This window comes from Onychomys torridus, chromosome 14 (assembly GCF_903995425.1).
Source record: "Onychomys torridus chromosome 14, mOncTor1.1, whole genome shotgun sequence".
Taxonomy (NCBI): Eukaryota; Metazoa; Chordata; class Mammalia; order Rodentia; family Cricetidae; genus Onychomys; species Onychomys torridus.
The window spans coordinates 27,817,768-27,832,139 of NC_050456.1; the positions used below are offsets into that span (position 1 = coordinate 27,817,768).

The 14,372-nt window shown below is 40.6% G+C and overlaps 1 protein-coding gene across 1 annotated transcript in view; it reads right to left on the bottom strand.

Annotated features, from left to right (window-relative positions):
* Sec23a (Sec23 homolog A, COPII coat complex component) overlaps window positions 1-13,400 on the bottom strand; it is an 87,865-nt gene extending 74,465 nt beyond the window's left edge. Inside the window, 6 exon segments of the mRNA XM_036205754.1 lie at window positions 3,789-3,933; window positions 4,871-4,950; window positions 8,341-8,577; window positions 10,878-10,964; window positions 11,451-11,508; window positions 13,180-13,400. Coding sequence (XP_036061647.1) covers window positions 3,789-3,933; window positions 4,871-4,950; window positions 8,341-8,577; window positions 10,878-10,964; window positions 11,451-11,508; window positions 13,180-13,400 — 828 coding nt within the window.
* Window positions 13,401-14,372: the final 972 nt, after the last annotated feature.

Genomic DNA, 14,372 nt, shown 5'->3' on the forward strand with positions numbered 1-14,372 from the left:
CAGGGGCTCCTGCATACACAAGGTACATATGAACTCTCCCTCCCTCCCTCCCAACCCCCTTTACACACACACACACACACACACACACACACACACACACACACACACACACACTTCATTAAAAAGACATCCTTCTCCAGGGTCTAACCAGGAAGTGTAGTCTTCAACCCCATCAAGGAAACTCCTCTTGCAGCAGAGACCATTACAGAAAACCACAAAGGATCAAAATGCAGAGTGGTAGAGTCAGTCCCAACTGATACATCTCCAACATGGCTCCTGCACCTGAGGCTCAGGAATCATAGTGGAGGAGGGAGAAGAAAGATTTAATGAGCCAGAGGAACAGGAAGTTTGCTGTAAGATTGTGTCTCCTGTTGTGTGGCTTGGTCTGTTTGAGGCACCCCTGGCAGTGGGACCAGATCTATCCCTGGTGCATGATCTGGCTTTTTGGATCCCATTCCCTATGGTGGGACACCATGCTCAGTCTTGATGCAGGGGGAAGGGGCTTGGACCAGCCTCAACTGAATGTACTAGGTAGGCTTTGCTGACTTCCCATGGGAGGCCTTACCCTTTTGGAGGAGGGGATTGGGGTGTAAGTTGAGGGGGGATCTAGGTGGAGGAGTGAGAGTAGGGATGAGGGGGGGTCTGTGGATGGTATGTAAAATGAATTAAAATTTTTAAGTTAAAAAATATATAAATTTTTTTTAAAAAGGTTGTGTCTCCTAGAAATGTCAGAGAAGCTACACCCAACGAAGTCTCATCAACATGGCTGCCTAAACACGTCCTGAACAAGGACGACACCAACAGAACAGACCTGCTAACATAGGGCAGGGGAAGCCCACATGGCCTCAATCATACCCAGAGATCTAAGGCAACTAAAGAATGCTGAGAGTGGGGGAAACAGTGTTCCCCAGGAAGAGCTCACCAACTGGTCCCCAGTAACCAATGGTCAGCTCAGAATACACACACAACACGGAAAAAACAGGCTTGAATTTGGAAGAAACTAGGAGGCACTTGGGGGAGTTTCGAAGGAGGAGATGGGGAAAGGGAAATGATGTAATTACACTATAATTTCAAAACTATTTTTTTCTTTTTTGTTTTTTTCAAGACAGGGTTTCTCTTGTGTAGCTTTTCGCCTTTCCTGGAACTCACTCTGTAGCCCAGGCTGGCCTCAAACTCACAGAGATCTGCCTGACTCTGCCTCCTGAGTGTGCCACCACTGTGACCAAAAACTTAAACAATTATTTAAAGCCAGGTGATGGTGGCCTACACCTTTAATCCCATCCCTCAGAGGCAGAAGCAGGCAGATCTCTGTGAGTTCAAGGCCAGCCTAGTCTACAAAGCTAGTTCCAGGACAGCCAGAGCTGTTGCACAGAGAAATCCTGTCCTGAAAAACCAATAATAATAAAGAATATTTTTAATTTATTTAAAATAGAAAAATATATCACAATAGATACCAATGAAATTCATGAAGTCATTTGAACATCTTAAAAACCTTTGTTCTACAAAGTTCATGAATTTGTAGGTGTATATGATGTATCACAATTAAATCAAGATGAAATACAGTAATGAGTTTGTGATAGTTTCCATTAGAAATGACCCCACAGACTCAGGCATTTGAATACTTGCTCTGAAGCTGGTAGTGCTGTTTGGGGAGGCTATGTGGAGTTGCAGCCTTGCTAAAGAAATATATCTTTAGAAGCTCATAACTTAGTCCCATGGCCAGTTCACTCTCTCTACTTGTGACTGAATATGTGATCTCTCAGTTTCCTGCTCTGGCTGCCTGCTGCCATTCCTCCCCAGCCATTATGGACTCTCTCTCTCTCTCTGGAATAATGAGATAAAGTAAACTTTTCTATTCAAAAAAAGAAAAAAAAAGCCATACATGGGAGCTGTGCTGGCTAGTTTTTATATGAACTTGAAACAAGCTACTGATGACTCATTTGAGAATTGCCTCCTAAGATTTGGCTGTAGACAAGCCTGTAGAGAATTTTCTTAATTAGTGATGGATGTAGAAGGGACCAGCCCACTGTGGGTTGGGATATGCTTGGGCAAGGGGTCCTGGATTCTATAAGAAAGCAGGCTGAGCAAGCCATGAGGAGCAAGCCAGTAAGCAGCACCCCTCCATGGCCTCTGCATCAGCTCCTGCCTCCAGGTTGCTGCCATGCTTGAGTTCCTGCCCTCACTGCTTTTGATGATGAACTGGTATATGGAACTGTGAGTGTAATAAACCCTTTCCTCCTCAAGTTGCTCTTGTTCATGGTGTTTCACTACAGCAATAATAACCCTAACTAGGATAGTTGTGCACATCTTTAATACCAGAACTCAGGAGCCAGAGGCAGGCAGATCTCTGTGACATACTTTTCCAGGCCAACCAGCACAAAACTGTGAAACTTGTCTCAAAAAAAAAAGGAAAGAAAGAAAGAAAGAAAAAAAGAAAGAAAGAAAGAAAGAAAGAAAAAAGGAAGGCAGGAAGGAGGAAAACCAATAAATATAATCTAAGAAAGTGCTCCAGGAATAAATCACATGGACCCAACAGATACTAGAACAAATTAACTACAACAACCATCCTACTAATAGATCTCAAGACTAAAGAAAGATTACAAGTTGAACACCACCAGCCAGGGATGCAGTCAATCTTCCCTCTGTAGTGAAGCTTCCACAACCAATCATGGTGTGCAGGGGCACTGGAGAGATGGCTCAGTGATAAAAACACTTGTTCTTGCAGAACACCCACACTTGGTTCTCAGCACCCACCCTGCAGTTCACAATCAACTGGAACTCCATTCCAGGGAACCAATGCCTTCTTGTGGCCTCCATGGGCAACCAGGCATGCACAGAGTGTATAGATATACATGCAGGCCAAACACTCATATACTAAATAAAAACAAATAAATCTTAAAAGAAAATCAAGGTGGAGAGATGGATTACCAGAAGAACCAAGTTTGATTCCAGCATCTATGTCAGGTTGCTCACAAAGACCCATAACTCCAGCTCTGCCTCTGACCTCTGAGTGCACTTACACTCAGATGCACACACTCATGCACACAGACACACACACATAATTTAAAATAATAAAAATAAATCCCTTTTTAAAAATCATATGGACTGGATTTGGAGTTTCTGGATGGCTGAACCCATGCTGCTTTCTAGTGTGTGGTGTATAGAGGGGACATGCCCTTTCAATGATGCAACTATATGCATTTCTTCTATCAGGTTGTGTCTTTTGTAACACTCTTTATGAGTAATAAATAAGTAAAGGGTTTCCCATAAGTTCTGAGCCAGCCACTGTAGCAAATTAATCAAACCTGAGGAGCTACCCAACTTATAGCTAGAAGTACAAGTAACAACCTACTACTTTAGCTGGAATTTGAAGTGAATAGCCTGTTCATGGAAACGAGACCTTAATCTGTGAGAACTAATGCTACTTCTACTAAACAGTGTCAGAACTGATTGCTACATGAGAGAAGAGAAGAGCCACACATGGTGGTGCACAGCGATAGTCCTACATTTAGAAGTCTAAGATTGGAGGGCTGCCATTAGTTCAGGTTCAGCACTAACTGTATTATTTAGTGAGACAGAAGAAAAGGAGGAGAAAGATGAAAATGGAGGAAGGAAGAAAAAGATAAAAAGAAATAAGAAAGGAAGAAAGAAGAATAGACCCTTACACCAACCACCACCATGGTGTTTGGCTCACATCTTTACTAGTCCACATGTGCACACACACACTCATGTGCACGCACACACACAAGGACTCTTACATTTCAAAACCAAATTTTTATCACTACTACCTCAAGTAGTCCTACAGCTATAGAAAGAGCCACTCCTGAGGAACGCAAAGGTCTCTTCCCCTGTGGTACAGGCCAAGGGTCTCGCTGAAGTTCTCCCAAAAGATCTGTGAGATTCATGTCTATTTTCTGTACTGGCTGCAAGAATCTGCAAAACAGGAGTAAACCAAAAGCCATTTACAAATGTGATATTGCAAGAACTTTTCTTAAAAACAGAAAAATCTATTTGATACACAGTAGACCAACAGTTCACAATCTTCTATATGCAGCAGAATGCACTGGAGTATTTCTTTGGAAGCAGCTTGCTATTGGAGATGTAGCTCAGTCAGTAGAGGACTTATCTAACAGGTATGAGAGCCTAGGCTAAATCCCAAGCAACACACACACACAAATACATGCTCCAAGTGGTGGGGAAAGGAGAGGAGACAGGAAGAGAAGGAGGCAAGAGGAGAAGGGAGAAAGAAATGGGTCAGGCATGGTAGTACACGCCTATAATCCCAGCACTAAGAAGGTGGAGGTGGGAGAATCAAGAGATCAAGGTCACCAAACCAAGTCTAAGTCCAACCTGGCTATAGGAGACTGTCTCCCCAGAAAGAAAGGGAGATGGCTATTACTGGGCCCCATACTATAGTCTGTTTATCACTCCAGTCATACTACCAACCAAGAAATCAATATAATTGTTACCAATTTCTTTTAAAGTTTTAAGGTTATCAACATAATTAGAATGTATATCAATGCATCAATCATTTTTAGTAACAGCACCTCTGATCAGTAGGTTAAAGAAAAAGCTACCTGCAAAGACAAAATTAAAAGCTTTTGAGGCCCTATTTTTGTATTGCCACTCTCAAACCACATAAAGGTTTTATGAACTTAAAAATAAAAAAGAAACATATCAAAACTAAACTCCTAATATCATAATGGTTGAAAAAAAGTGACTCAAAAAACTATAGCTTGTTTTTACAACTATATACTACTGTAATTTATTTATATCCCTAATATTACTAAATATTATACCATCACCTAACGCCCTTGTTCAAGTTGAGGGCATGATATGTATACAGAGTTCTGTTTGCCGTATTAATTACCTATTGGAAGGAGGTGGCTGCTGGACCTGAGGCCCACGTGTGGCTTGAGTAACAGGTACTTTAGAGAGCGCCAGCATTTCCTGGAAAGAGACGATTTCAGTGAGATCACAATATTTGTCAACTTCTTAAGATGTTCAAGGTGCTCTGCTACACAAAATGAGCATAAGGTCTCTTTCCCCAGAAAGCAAACAGTCTGACTGTGGAAACTGAGCTCTCTCAGTAGCAATTCACCAGGAGAGAGCAAATACAAGGTCTGATGGAGTAAAAAGGATGCTAATTTAGAAGTACTTCTTATCTAATGCAGTCAAACTACATTAATGATTAACTTAAATGTCTTTCCTCTTAGCTTATATGCATTCATCCTTTTCAGCAATTGTCACCTTAAACACCTACTCTGTAGCAGGAATACAGTGGTTTAAAAAAATACTCTCTGCTCACATGGTAGTTAAAATCTAGAAGAAAGGAACGAAGTTATCTAATAAAGCAGTGTAAAATCATAACTGCAGCATTATGAAGCAGTACATCAAGGACTGGAGAGATAGCTCAGCAGTTAAGAGGCTTGCAGCTCTTGCAGAAGACCAGGGTTTGATCCAGCACCTCTACCAGGTGGCCCACAGATCAGCCTACCAGCTGTTATCAGCCTCTAACTCTAGGGAATCCAGTGCCTTCTTCTACCTCTACAAACACCTGCACTCATGTGCCTGTACACACACACACACACACACACACACACACACACACACACACACACACTTTTTTAAATAAAAAAAAATCTTTTTTAGCCGGGCAGTGGTGGTATACACCTTTAATCCCAGCACTCTGAGGCAGAGGGATCCCTGCGAGTTTGAGGCCAGAGTTAGCTCTAGGACAGCCAAGGCTACACAAACAAACAACAAATCAAACATTTAAAGGTATAATCTATTTTATTGTCATGACCATCCTGAAAAGCAGATATCGTTATCAAGGTTATATATCTAATCCAAAAACTCAAACCTGAAATGCTCCAAAACCTGCAAGCTTGTAAGTGTCATTTGAATGCCACAATAGAAAATTCCACACATGACTTCACATGATGCACTATAGTCAAAATACAGATGTACTAAACATATTCTATAAAGTTACATTCAGGCTGTATCTATTAGCATATACGCATTAAACATCAATTATTTTAGCTTGCAACTTGGGTGCCATCCCAAAAATATCTCTTTATATACAGTGTTATGCCATAGAATGACATCTCAGTCAACAATGAGTCCCTAAGATTACATCAACTATTGTACCATAGCTGCTTAGTTGATATAAGTACTGTACGTTCACACCATGAGGAAAATGGCTAATGATACATTTCTCAGAATGTATCCCATCTTCCCATACCCATGTTTGAAAATATTAAAAAAAGAAAGAAAAGAAAAGAAAGGAAGGAAGGAGGGAGGAAGGAAGGAAGAAAGGAAGGAAGGAAGGAGGGAGGGAGGGAAGGGGGTGGGAGGGAGGGAGGGAGGGAGGGAGGGAGGAAGAAAATAGTACCCATGAGGCAGAAGCAGGACGATCTCTGTGGATTGGAGACAAACTTGGTCTTCATGGAATTACAAACCTTCTAAAACCCCAAGCACATCCGTTTGTAAGTATTTTAGATAAGGAATGCTCAACCTGCACCAGTTCTCCTGCTTCATGAAAATAAAGGAAGCCCACACCTCCGAAGCCTCACTTTGCTTACCGCTTGCCTTCACTCATCCTCTTCAGTCTCCTTCCTTTCCAAGTGTACACCCTCAACCACTTCTCAAAGTATCATTAACAAATTCCCAACCTGTCTCCTTCCTTACCTTCAACAAACCTGAGAAAATAACAAACTTCAGAGCCAGGCACAGTGACACCACCCTGTGCCCTGCACTCAGGAGGCTGAGTAGAGACCAGTAAAATACCCCCAGTCACTTCAAATTTTAAAGATACAGTTAAAAGTAGATAGTTTTAGGCAAAGGAGACAGTGTAGTCAGGAAAGTGTTTGTGATTTAGTAAAATATTTGCCTCAAAAGCATGAAGACCTCAGTTCAACCCCAGAATACATTTTTTAAAAAAATCAGGGTGAGCTGGGCAGTGGTGGTGCACGCCTTTAATCCCAGCATTTGGGAGGCAGAGGCAGATGGATCTCTGTGAATTTGAGGCCAGCCTGGTCTACAGAGCAAGACACCAAAACTACACAGAGAAACCCTGTCTCAAACAAACAAACAAAATATGGGTATAATGGTGCAAATTTGTAATCCACTGCTTGAGTGATAGAGACTGGTGGATGGATACCTGAGGCTTAATGGCCACCCAGCCTTGCCTAATCATCAAGCTCCAGGCCAATGAGAGAGCTTGTCTCAAAAATAGAGTGTGCCTGATGAATAACAATGCCTTAGGTAGTCCTAAGGCCTACACACACACACACACACACACACACACACACGCACACGCACACGCACACGCACACGCACATGCACATACAGAGTCACTAACTAAACAATGCACACAGTGAAATCCTAATTAAGAGCATACACTGAAATTCTAATAAAGCCATTACAGAAATGAAACAGGTTATATATGTGGTCATGAAGAGATACCGAAGACACACTATGAAAAGTAGAAAGTCTTCAATTCGTATGACAGTGAAATTACACAAGAAACAAAACTGATGTTAATACTAAAGTTAAAGCCTTGTCATAATGCAATTATAACGAAGTGAATTCATCATGGTTTTTTAATAATACATGCATCTAGGGTCTGGAGAGATGGCTCAGTGGTTGGGAGCACTGACTGCTCTTCCAGAGGACCACATCCAATTCCCACCATCCACATGGCAGCTAACAACTATCTGTAACTCCAAGATCTGAACCCTTACATAGACGTACATGCAGGCAAAACACCAATGTACATAAAATAAGAATAAATTATTTTTAAAAATACATGCATTTGGAAAGTATTTATTAACATACATAGTCCACAAAAGAATATGTTGAGCACTCCCATATGGTGATATTATATTCGTGCTGAGATGTGATTTTTATTTGTATGTTAATAAATAGAGTTGCCTGGGGATCAGAGCTAATAGCAAGCCATAGCAGAAGCCAGGTGGTCATGGCACACACCTTTAATCCAGATCACAAGACAGGCAGATCTCTGTGTGTTCAAGGATACAGCCAGCATGGAGACACACGCCTTTAATCTCAATACCAACCATAGAAGACCTGGAGGTCTGTATAGATGGGCAGTGATGAGGAGGTCATGTGGTTGGGTTTACAACCAATGAGAAGGCAGCACAGAAAGTCAGTAAAAAGACAGAGACACAGGAAGTAGGCCTCTTGCTGAAGGGAAAGACAGAAGCAACAGTGAAGGGTAAGGTTTTTAGCTTGACCTCTTGGGCTTTTAACTTTGTATTTGGCTCTATGTTTCTTATTTAACAAGATGGTTACATCTACACTTCCATTCTTACCCACCTGCAGTTGTTTGGCAGATAAATCCTTTGTTCCTTTGAAAACATAGCTTTTTGAAATGCCTTCACATCCAAGTTCATGAACATGGACAATTTTCCCAAAAGTAATAAGTCCAACCAAAGCTGTAGGTGGCAAAAGACTCAATGACATCTGCATGGATTCCTTTAGAGCTTGTAAATCTTCATCTTCTATACAAGTATCAACCACATAGAGAAATATCAAAGGCATCTGAGGGCCGCGCTTGAAAAATAAATGCAGTAAGAAAAGGACTTATAAAGGTATTAGCATTCTATAACAATATTCAAGATAGTCAACCAAGAACTAATGAAAACTGAAAACAGTGAAATACTAATATGTGCATGCAGTGCAATTCTAATAAACCCATTATAGAAATGAAACAGGTTATATCCATGGTCCTGGAGAGAGCAAAGACAGCACTGAGTGAAAAAGGAAGTGTAAAGAAAGGGATGACAGGGTGACACTGCAGGTAAAAGCACTTGTGGCACAAGTCTGAGGACCTGACACCTTCCCCAAAACCCACAGTGGAAGGAGATACTGACTTTGGAAAATTCTCTTCTGACCTCCAAACACACACACACACACACACACACACACACACACACACACACACACACAGTAGGCGAGGGAGGCTTTGGTTTTCTATTTAATTACATGAATTTAATTTCTTGTAAGCATTTATTACTTTTCAAACTGAGTGTAGTAATGCACATCTGTGACCCCAGCTCAGGACACCAAGAGTTGAAGGCCATCTTCATCTACATAGGAAATGTGACATACATGAAACTCTGTCGCAAATAACAATAATAATTTTAACGTATTTCAAATAATAATTTAACACTACAAAGTTCAGGCCAGGTACAGGAACACCTATGGCCTCAGCTATTGGGATGATTTCACTTAGAACAACAAAATCAAGATTAGCCTTGTTAAATAAAAAAGTGGGGTGCTAGATTAAAAAAATAAATGAGATAATATATTATTTTAAAATCATAAACCATGTACCAAGTTTTTAGTCAAAACTATATAAAATAAGTAAAATAGCATTCTACCAAAATTAGCACACTAGTAATATTTGTATTTCTACTTGAGTGAATTTCTGTAAGTATAGTCATTTTTTTTTATTATTTTTGTTTGTTTGGGTTTATTTCACTCTTTCGTTTTGTTTTGTTTTTCAAGATAGAGTTCTTTCTCTGTGTAGCTTTTGAGCATGTCCTGGAACTGGCTCTGTAGACCAGGCGGGCCTTGAACTCACAGAGATCCGCCTGCCTCTGCCTCCAAGTACTGGGATTAAAGGTGTGCACCACTACTGCCAGACTTGATTTCACTTTTTAACTACACAACTGTGTGTGGGTATGTGGATGTGTAAAGCCTAGGACACAACATCAGATGCACTGGAGCTGCAGTTACAGGCAGTTTTGAACAACAGGACACGGGTGCTGGAGACTGAACTCAGGTCCATTGCAAGAGCACCAAGTCTCCTTAACTACCCAATCAACCCGGCAGTTATAGTTAAGTAATTTTTAAACTAAAAAAAAAACAATAATAATGAAGGGCTGGAGAGATGGTTCAATGGTTGAGAGTGCTGACTGTTCTTCCAATGGACCCAGGTTCAATTCCCAGCACCTACATGGTGGCTCACAACTGTAACTACAGTTCTAGGGGACCTAACAGGCATACATGCAAGCAAAACACGTAAAATAAAAAGAAAAAATTATTTACAATAATAATAATGAGATAATGTTTATAAAATAATTACCTAAGCCTGGGATGACTTTTCAGAAAATCAAAACCTAGCCAGGTTTGACAAATGTAGTAACTAGTTCTAGTGACCCACAATTCTGCTCCTGTACCACATTCAGATATTTTTTATTGGTCAACTATAATGGTGCATACCTTTAATCCCTGCACTGGAGAGGCAGACAGAGGCAGTCTGCTCTACACAGGGAGCTGCAGGTCAGCCAGGGCTTTAGAGACAGATGCTGTCTCAAAAATATATTTATACTTTTAAATTTCCACACCTTTTTTGATTTCTGTTGTTTTGAGATATGTCTCATAAAGTCCAGGTGGACCTCGAACTCATAGACCAAGATGACCTTGAACCCCTGATCCTTCTGCTTCCATAAGCAAAGTTCTGTGATTACAGGCATGACCTAACCTGTCCAGCTCTCCACAATAAACTCCATAAGCAACAAGGGTATGTTCATTCATAAACTCCAGGACACACAGTAGAATTTAGTATTCTATTAACTATATATGTCAAGAGACCTCCAATTATAAAATGAAGATGTAAGTTTCCTGCTTACTGATCAAATCACACCATCCTACCCAGTATCTGACTAATCATCAAATAATTCCAGTCAGAAATTACCTTCATCAAATTGACCTTAATGTTTCTTAACTGTGAAATGCTCAATTCGATATATTGTCTGCCCCTTAATGTGATGTCCATTTTCATGATTATTCTGAATAAGCCCTTGTCTACTTATAGCTTTCTTAAATACCTACTCTTATGTTCTTACCAGAACTACATACTCAAAGCTTGAAAACTGGGGTAAAATCTCAGCAGGCTGATTCAGTTCAGATATCCCAGCATATGTAGGTGGAAACTGCAAACAGGAAAAAAAGTTACCAAATAATTGCCAGAAATAAAGTTTTAAACTCAAAATTGTTTCCTCATCATTTAAATTTCTGTCTGCATTTGTTGTTGTTGTTGTTGTTTGTTTTTGAGACAGGGTCTTCTATTCAGCCCCAGCTGTCCTGGAACTTACTATGTAGACCAGGCTGGTCTCATTTAACTATTAAAAAGGAATTTCAGGCTGGTGAGATGACTTAGTGGCTAAGTGCTCTTGCTTCTAACCCTGACTACCTGAGTTTGACCCCTGGAGTCCATATGGTATAAGGACAGAACTAAATCCCTCAAGTTTCCTCTGACCTACCCATGCTCAGCATTGTACATGAACACCCACCCACACACACCCCATGCATGGAATGAAAAGAAAGATTGTTTTGTTCTGACTGTTTTATCCTTTTTACATGACCATTCCCCTATATGACCAGCACTACAGCATTAGCATCTGTAATGATGTCCTCACCTGATTCCTTTGGTAACAAAAGTTGCAAGCCCAGAGTTTTGCTCGATAATCCACTTGACTGTTTTAAGAAAGGACAGATTAGTTAGGCAATGTTTCAGTTCAATTTTACAAGGACCTTAATTTAAATAAAATTAATTTCATTCAAAAACATGGAGCAAAATTGATGATCAAAGTGATTTGCTTTTTATTCCTGGGGGCATGAGGGGTTGACCCCAGGCCTCATACAATAGACAAACATTTACCATTACACTAAATTGTACCCCTGTTTTGTTTTGAGATAGAATCTTCCTAAAACATCCAGGCTGACCTAGAACCCACAACCCCTCAAGTCTTTAGAATTATAGGCTTCTACTAACACACACAGCTGAAAATACTACTTAAGTAGCAATAATAAAGATTAAAGGGCCAGCAAGATGGCTCACTTGGTCAAAGTGCTTGCCAAGAAAGCCTAACAACCTCAGTTCAATATCCAGAGCCATGGTAGAAGGAGAGAACTAACTTCCAAAAGTTGTCCTCTGACCTCCATACAATACACCACACATGCATGCACACAAACACATACACGTGTGCACACAAACACAAATTATTTGTTTTAATTACACAGACAAGAAACAAAGAGAGCTCTTTCTAGAGAAAGTGTTTGGAACTGCTACTTTAAAGCAGAGCCTTCCTGGATACACACGGTAGTACATTCTTGCAATCCCAACACTTGGGAGGTAGGTGCAGGACTGCATGCACCATGTTCGGGGCTAGTCTAGCCACATAACAAGTTCCACGCCTGCTGGAGCTACACAGCGAGACTGTCTCACAAAACACAAATCAACAACAACAACAACAAAGATAATAACAAAGAAAACCAAAGGAGATCCTTCAAACTTGAAGAGCAGCCTGAAGGAAAGGAAGCCAATGACAGGGGAACCAGAGGCAGAATGCTATATGAAGAATTAACAAACACTTGCGAAGTGCCGGGCTGTAAGTTTAGTTGATGTGATCAAGGCTCAGACAGAGAAAAGATGTGAAGATGTGACATTGATAGGAAAGACTGGGTAAGCCTATAACCCCAGCATCAGCAAACACCAAGTAAAAGTCAGAGAATCCACAGTGCTCTGGATTTGGAACTGACTGCATTCACTAACCAACTAGATGGGAGAAAAGACAGAAGAAAGAGAAATTTAAAAAATATTTCCTGAGATCTTGCTTTAGGAATACCAGCACCTTTTGAATATCGCACCAACTCATTTATGACTTTTCCAAGTTATAAGATGGATTTATACACAGCCAGTACTATTAATAGGCTATAATACTTTTTATGATAATATTTGTATCTGGTCTCTTCACTTTACTAATTCATTATAACTAGAATACTAAAATCTAAGCTCTTGGGATTTCTTTGACTATAGCTATAAATAGAAAAAGCAGAATTCTTTACATAAATGATAAAAAACAATCTATTTTCCTTTTCTTTTTGTTGAGATGATCTCATGTAGCCCAGCTTGGCTTTGAATTTGCTATACAGCTGAAAATAATCTTGAACTTCTGAATTCTTTTGCCTCCACTGTCTGAGTGCTGAGATCTCAGGTGAGTGCTGGTTTATGTGAAGCAGGGGACTAAACACAGGATTTTGTGTGTGCTAGGTAAGTACTCTACCACCTGAGCTAACCCCTCAGCACAAAATACAGTTCTGAGCTATATTACCACAGTACTTCTTCCTTCCATGTATTTTGATTACCATAAAGGATTCAAAACTGCTTGGCAAGTCGTCCTGCTGCACAGGACAGGCTCGTATTGAATGGGTGGTAAGTCGGGCCTCTCCTTTAGAGGTGTAAACAGGGCTGCCACCGGAACAACCATCCTCGTAGCTTCCAGCCGACTAGATGGCCAAACATTCCAACTGAACCGGACCCCATCTCGTTCTTCATTTTGTTCGATAAATTCCAAATAGGTTGTCATTGTAGTGCTTGATTCTTATTTTTGTCTGAAACATAAGTTAAAAGATATTTAAAAATCTAGAAGCATCATAAGAAACTTAAAATGTTTTTCTACCTTCAGCAAAATTAACACATTAAAAATTATGACCAAATTAAAATATAATAACTCCACTCACAATCCATAATAGCTCTACAAAGTCTAATGCTCATGAGGCTCAGTAAGGGGAAGGGATTGTAGGGAAAAGGGGCTGGCTAAAAAAACCCACCCTGACCCTGGAGCCCGGAACTAGTTTAAATAACACAGCCTATATCTAAGACCCGAACCAGAGAAAGAAACACTTTATCCCTGAACCCAGAACCAAAGAAACATGCCCTGACACTGAAACCAGTAACTAAGAAGCTCTCTTTGTCCTTGGAATCAGAGCCAGTGAAAGAAATATACCCTAGCCTTAGAATTAGAGACAAAAAGCTAAGAAAGGCCAGTGAAAGAAAGAGTTTGGCTCTGAGATCACAGCCATCTCTGCCCCTTGACCAACTGACCAGTAAGCAAACTCTGCCTCTGACCAACTGACTGACCAGTGAAATGAACTCTGCCCCTGACCAACTGACCAGAGAAACCAACCAATCACTAAGCAGGAAACCAACCAATCCCTGAGCACCCTGACCCTGGAACCCAGAACCAGAGAAAGAAACACAGCCTGGATCTGGGACCTGAGTCAGAGAAAGAAACACTTTATACCTGAACCCAGAACCAAAGAAACATGCCCTGACTCTGCAACCAGTGCCAAAGAAACACTCTTGCCAGAGTCCAGTTCTTCCTAGACTGGCTCTGACCAGAATTGTCAGCCCCTTGTCTCAGGACATGCCATAAATGAACATAATAAAAGGAGAAAGAAGAAAAGGTAATTCCCATTGGCTTTTTTGTCTCTACTACCCTGCTGCACCTTTAGAAGCATCAAAATGTCACAAAAGTGGCCTGAACTATTACTTTAGG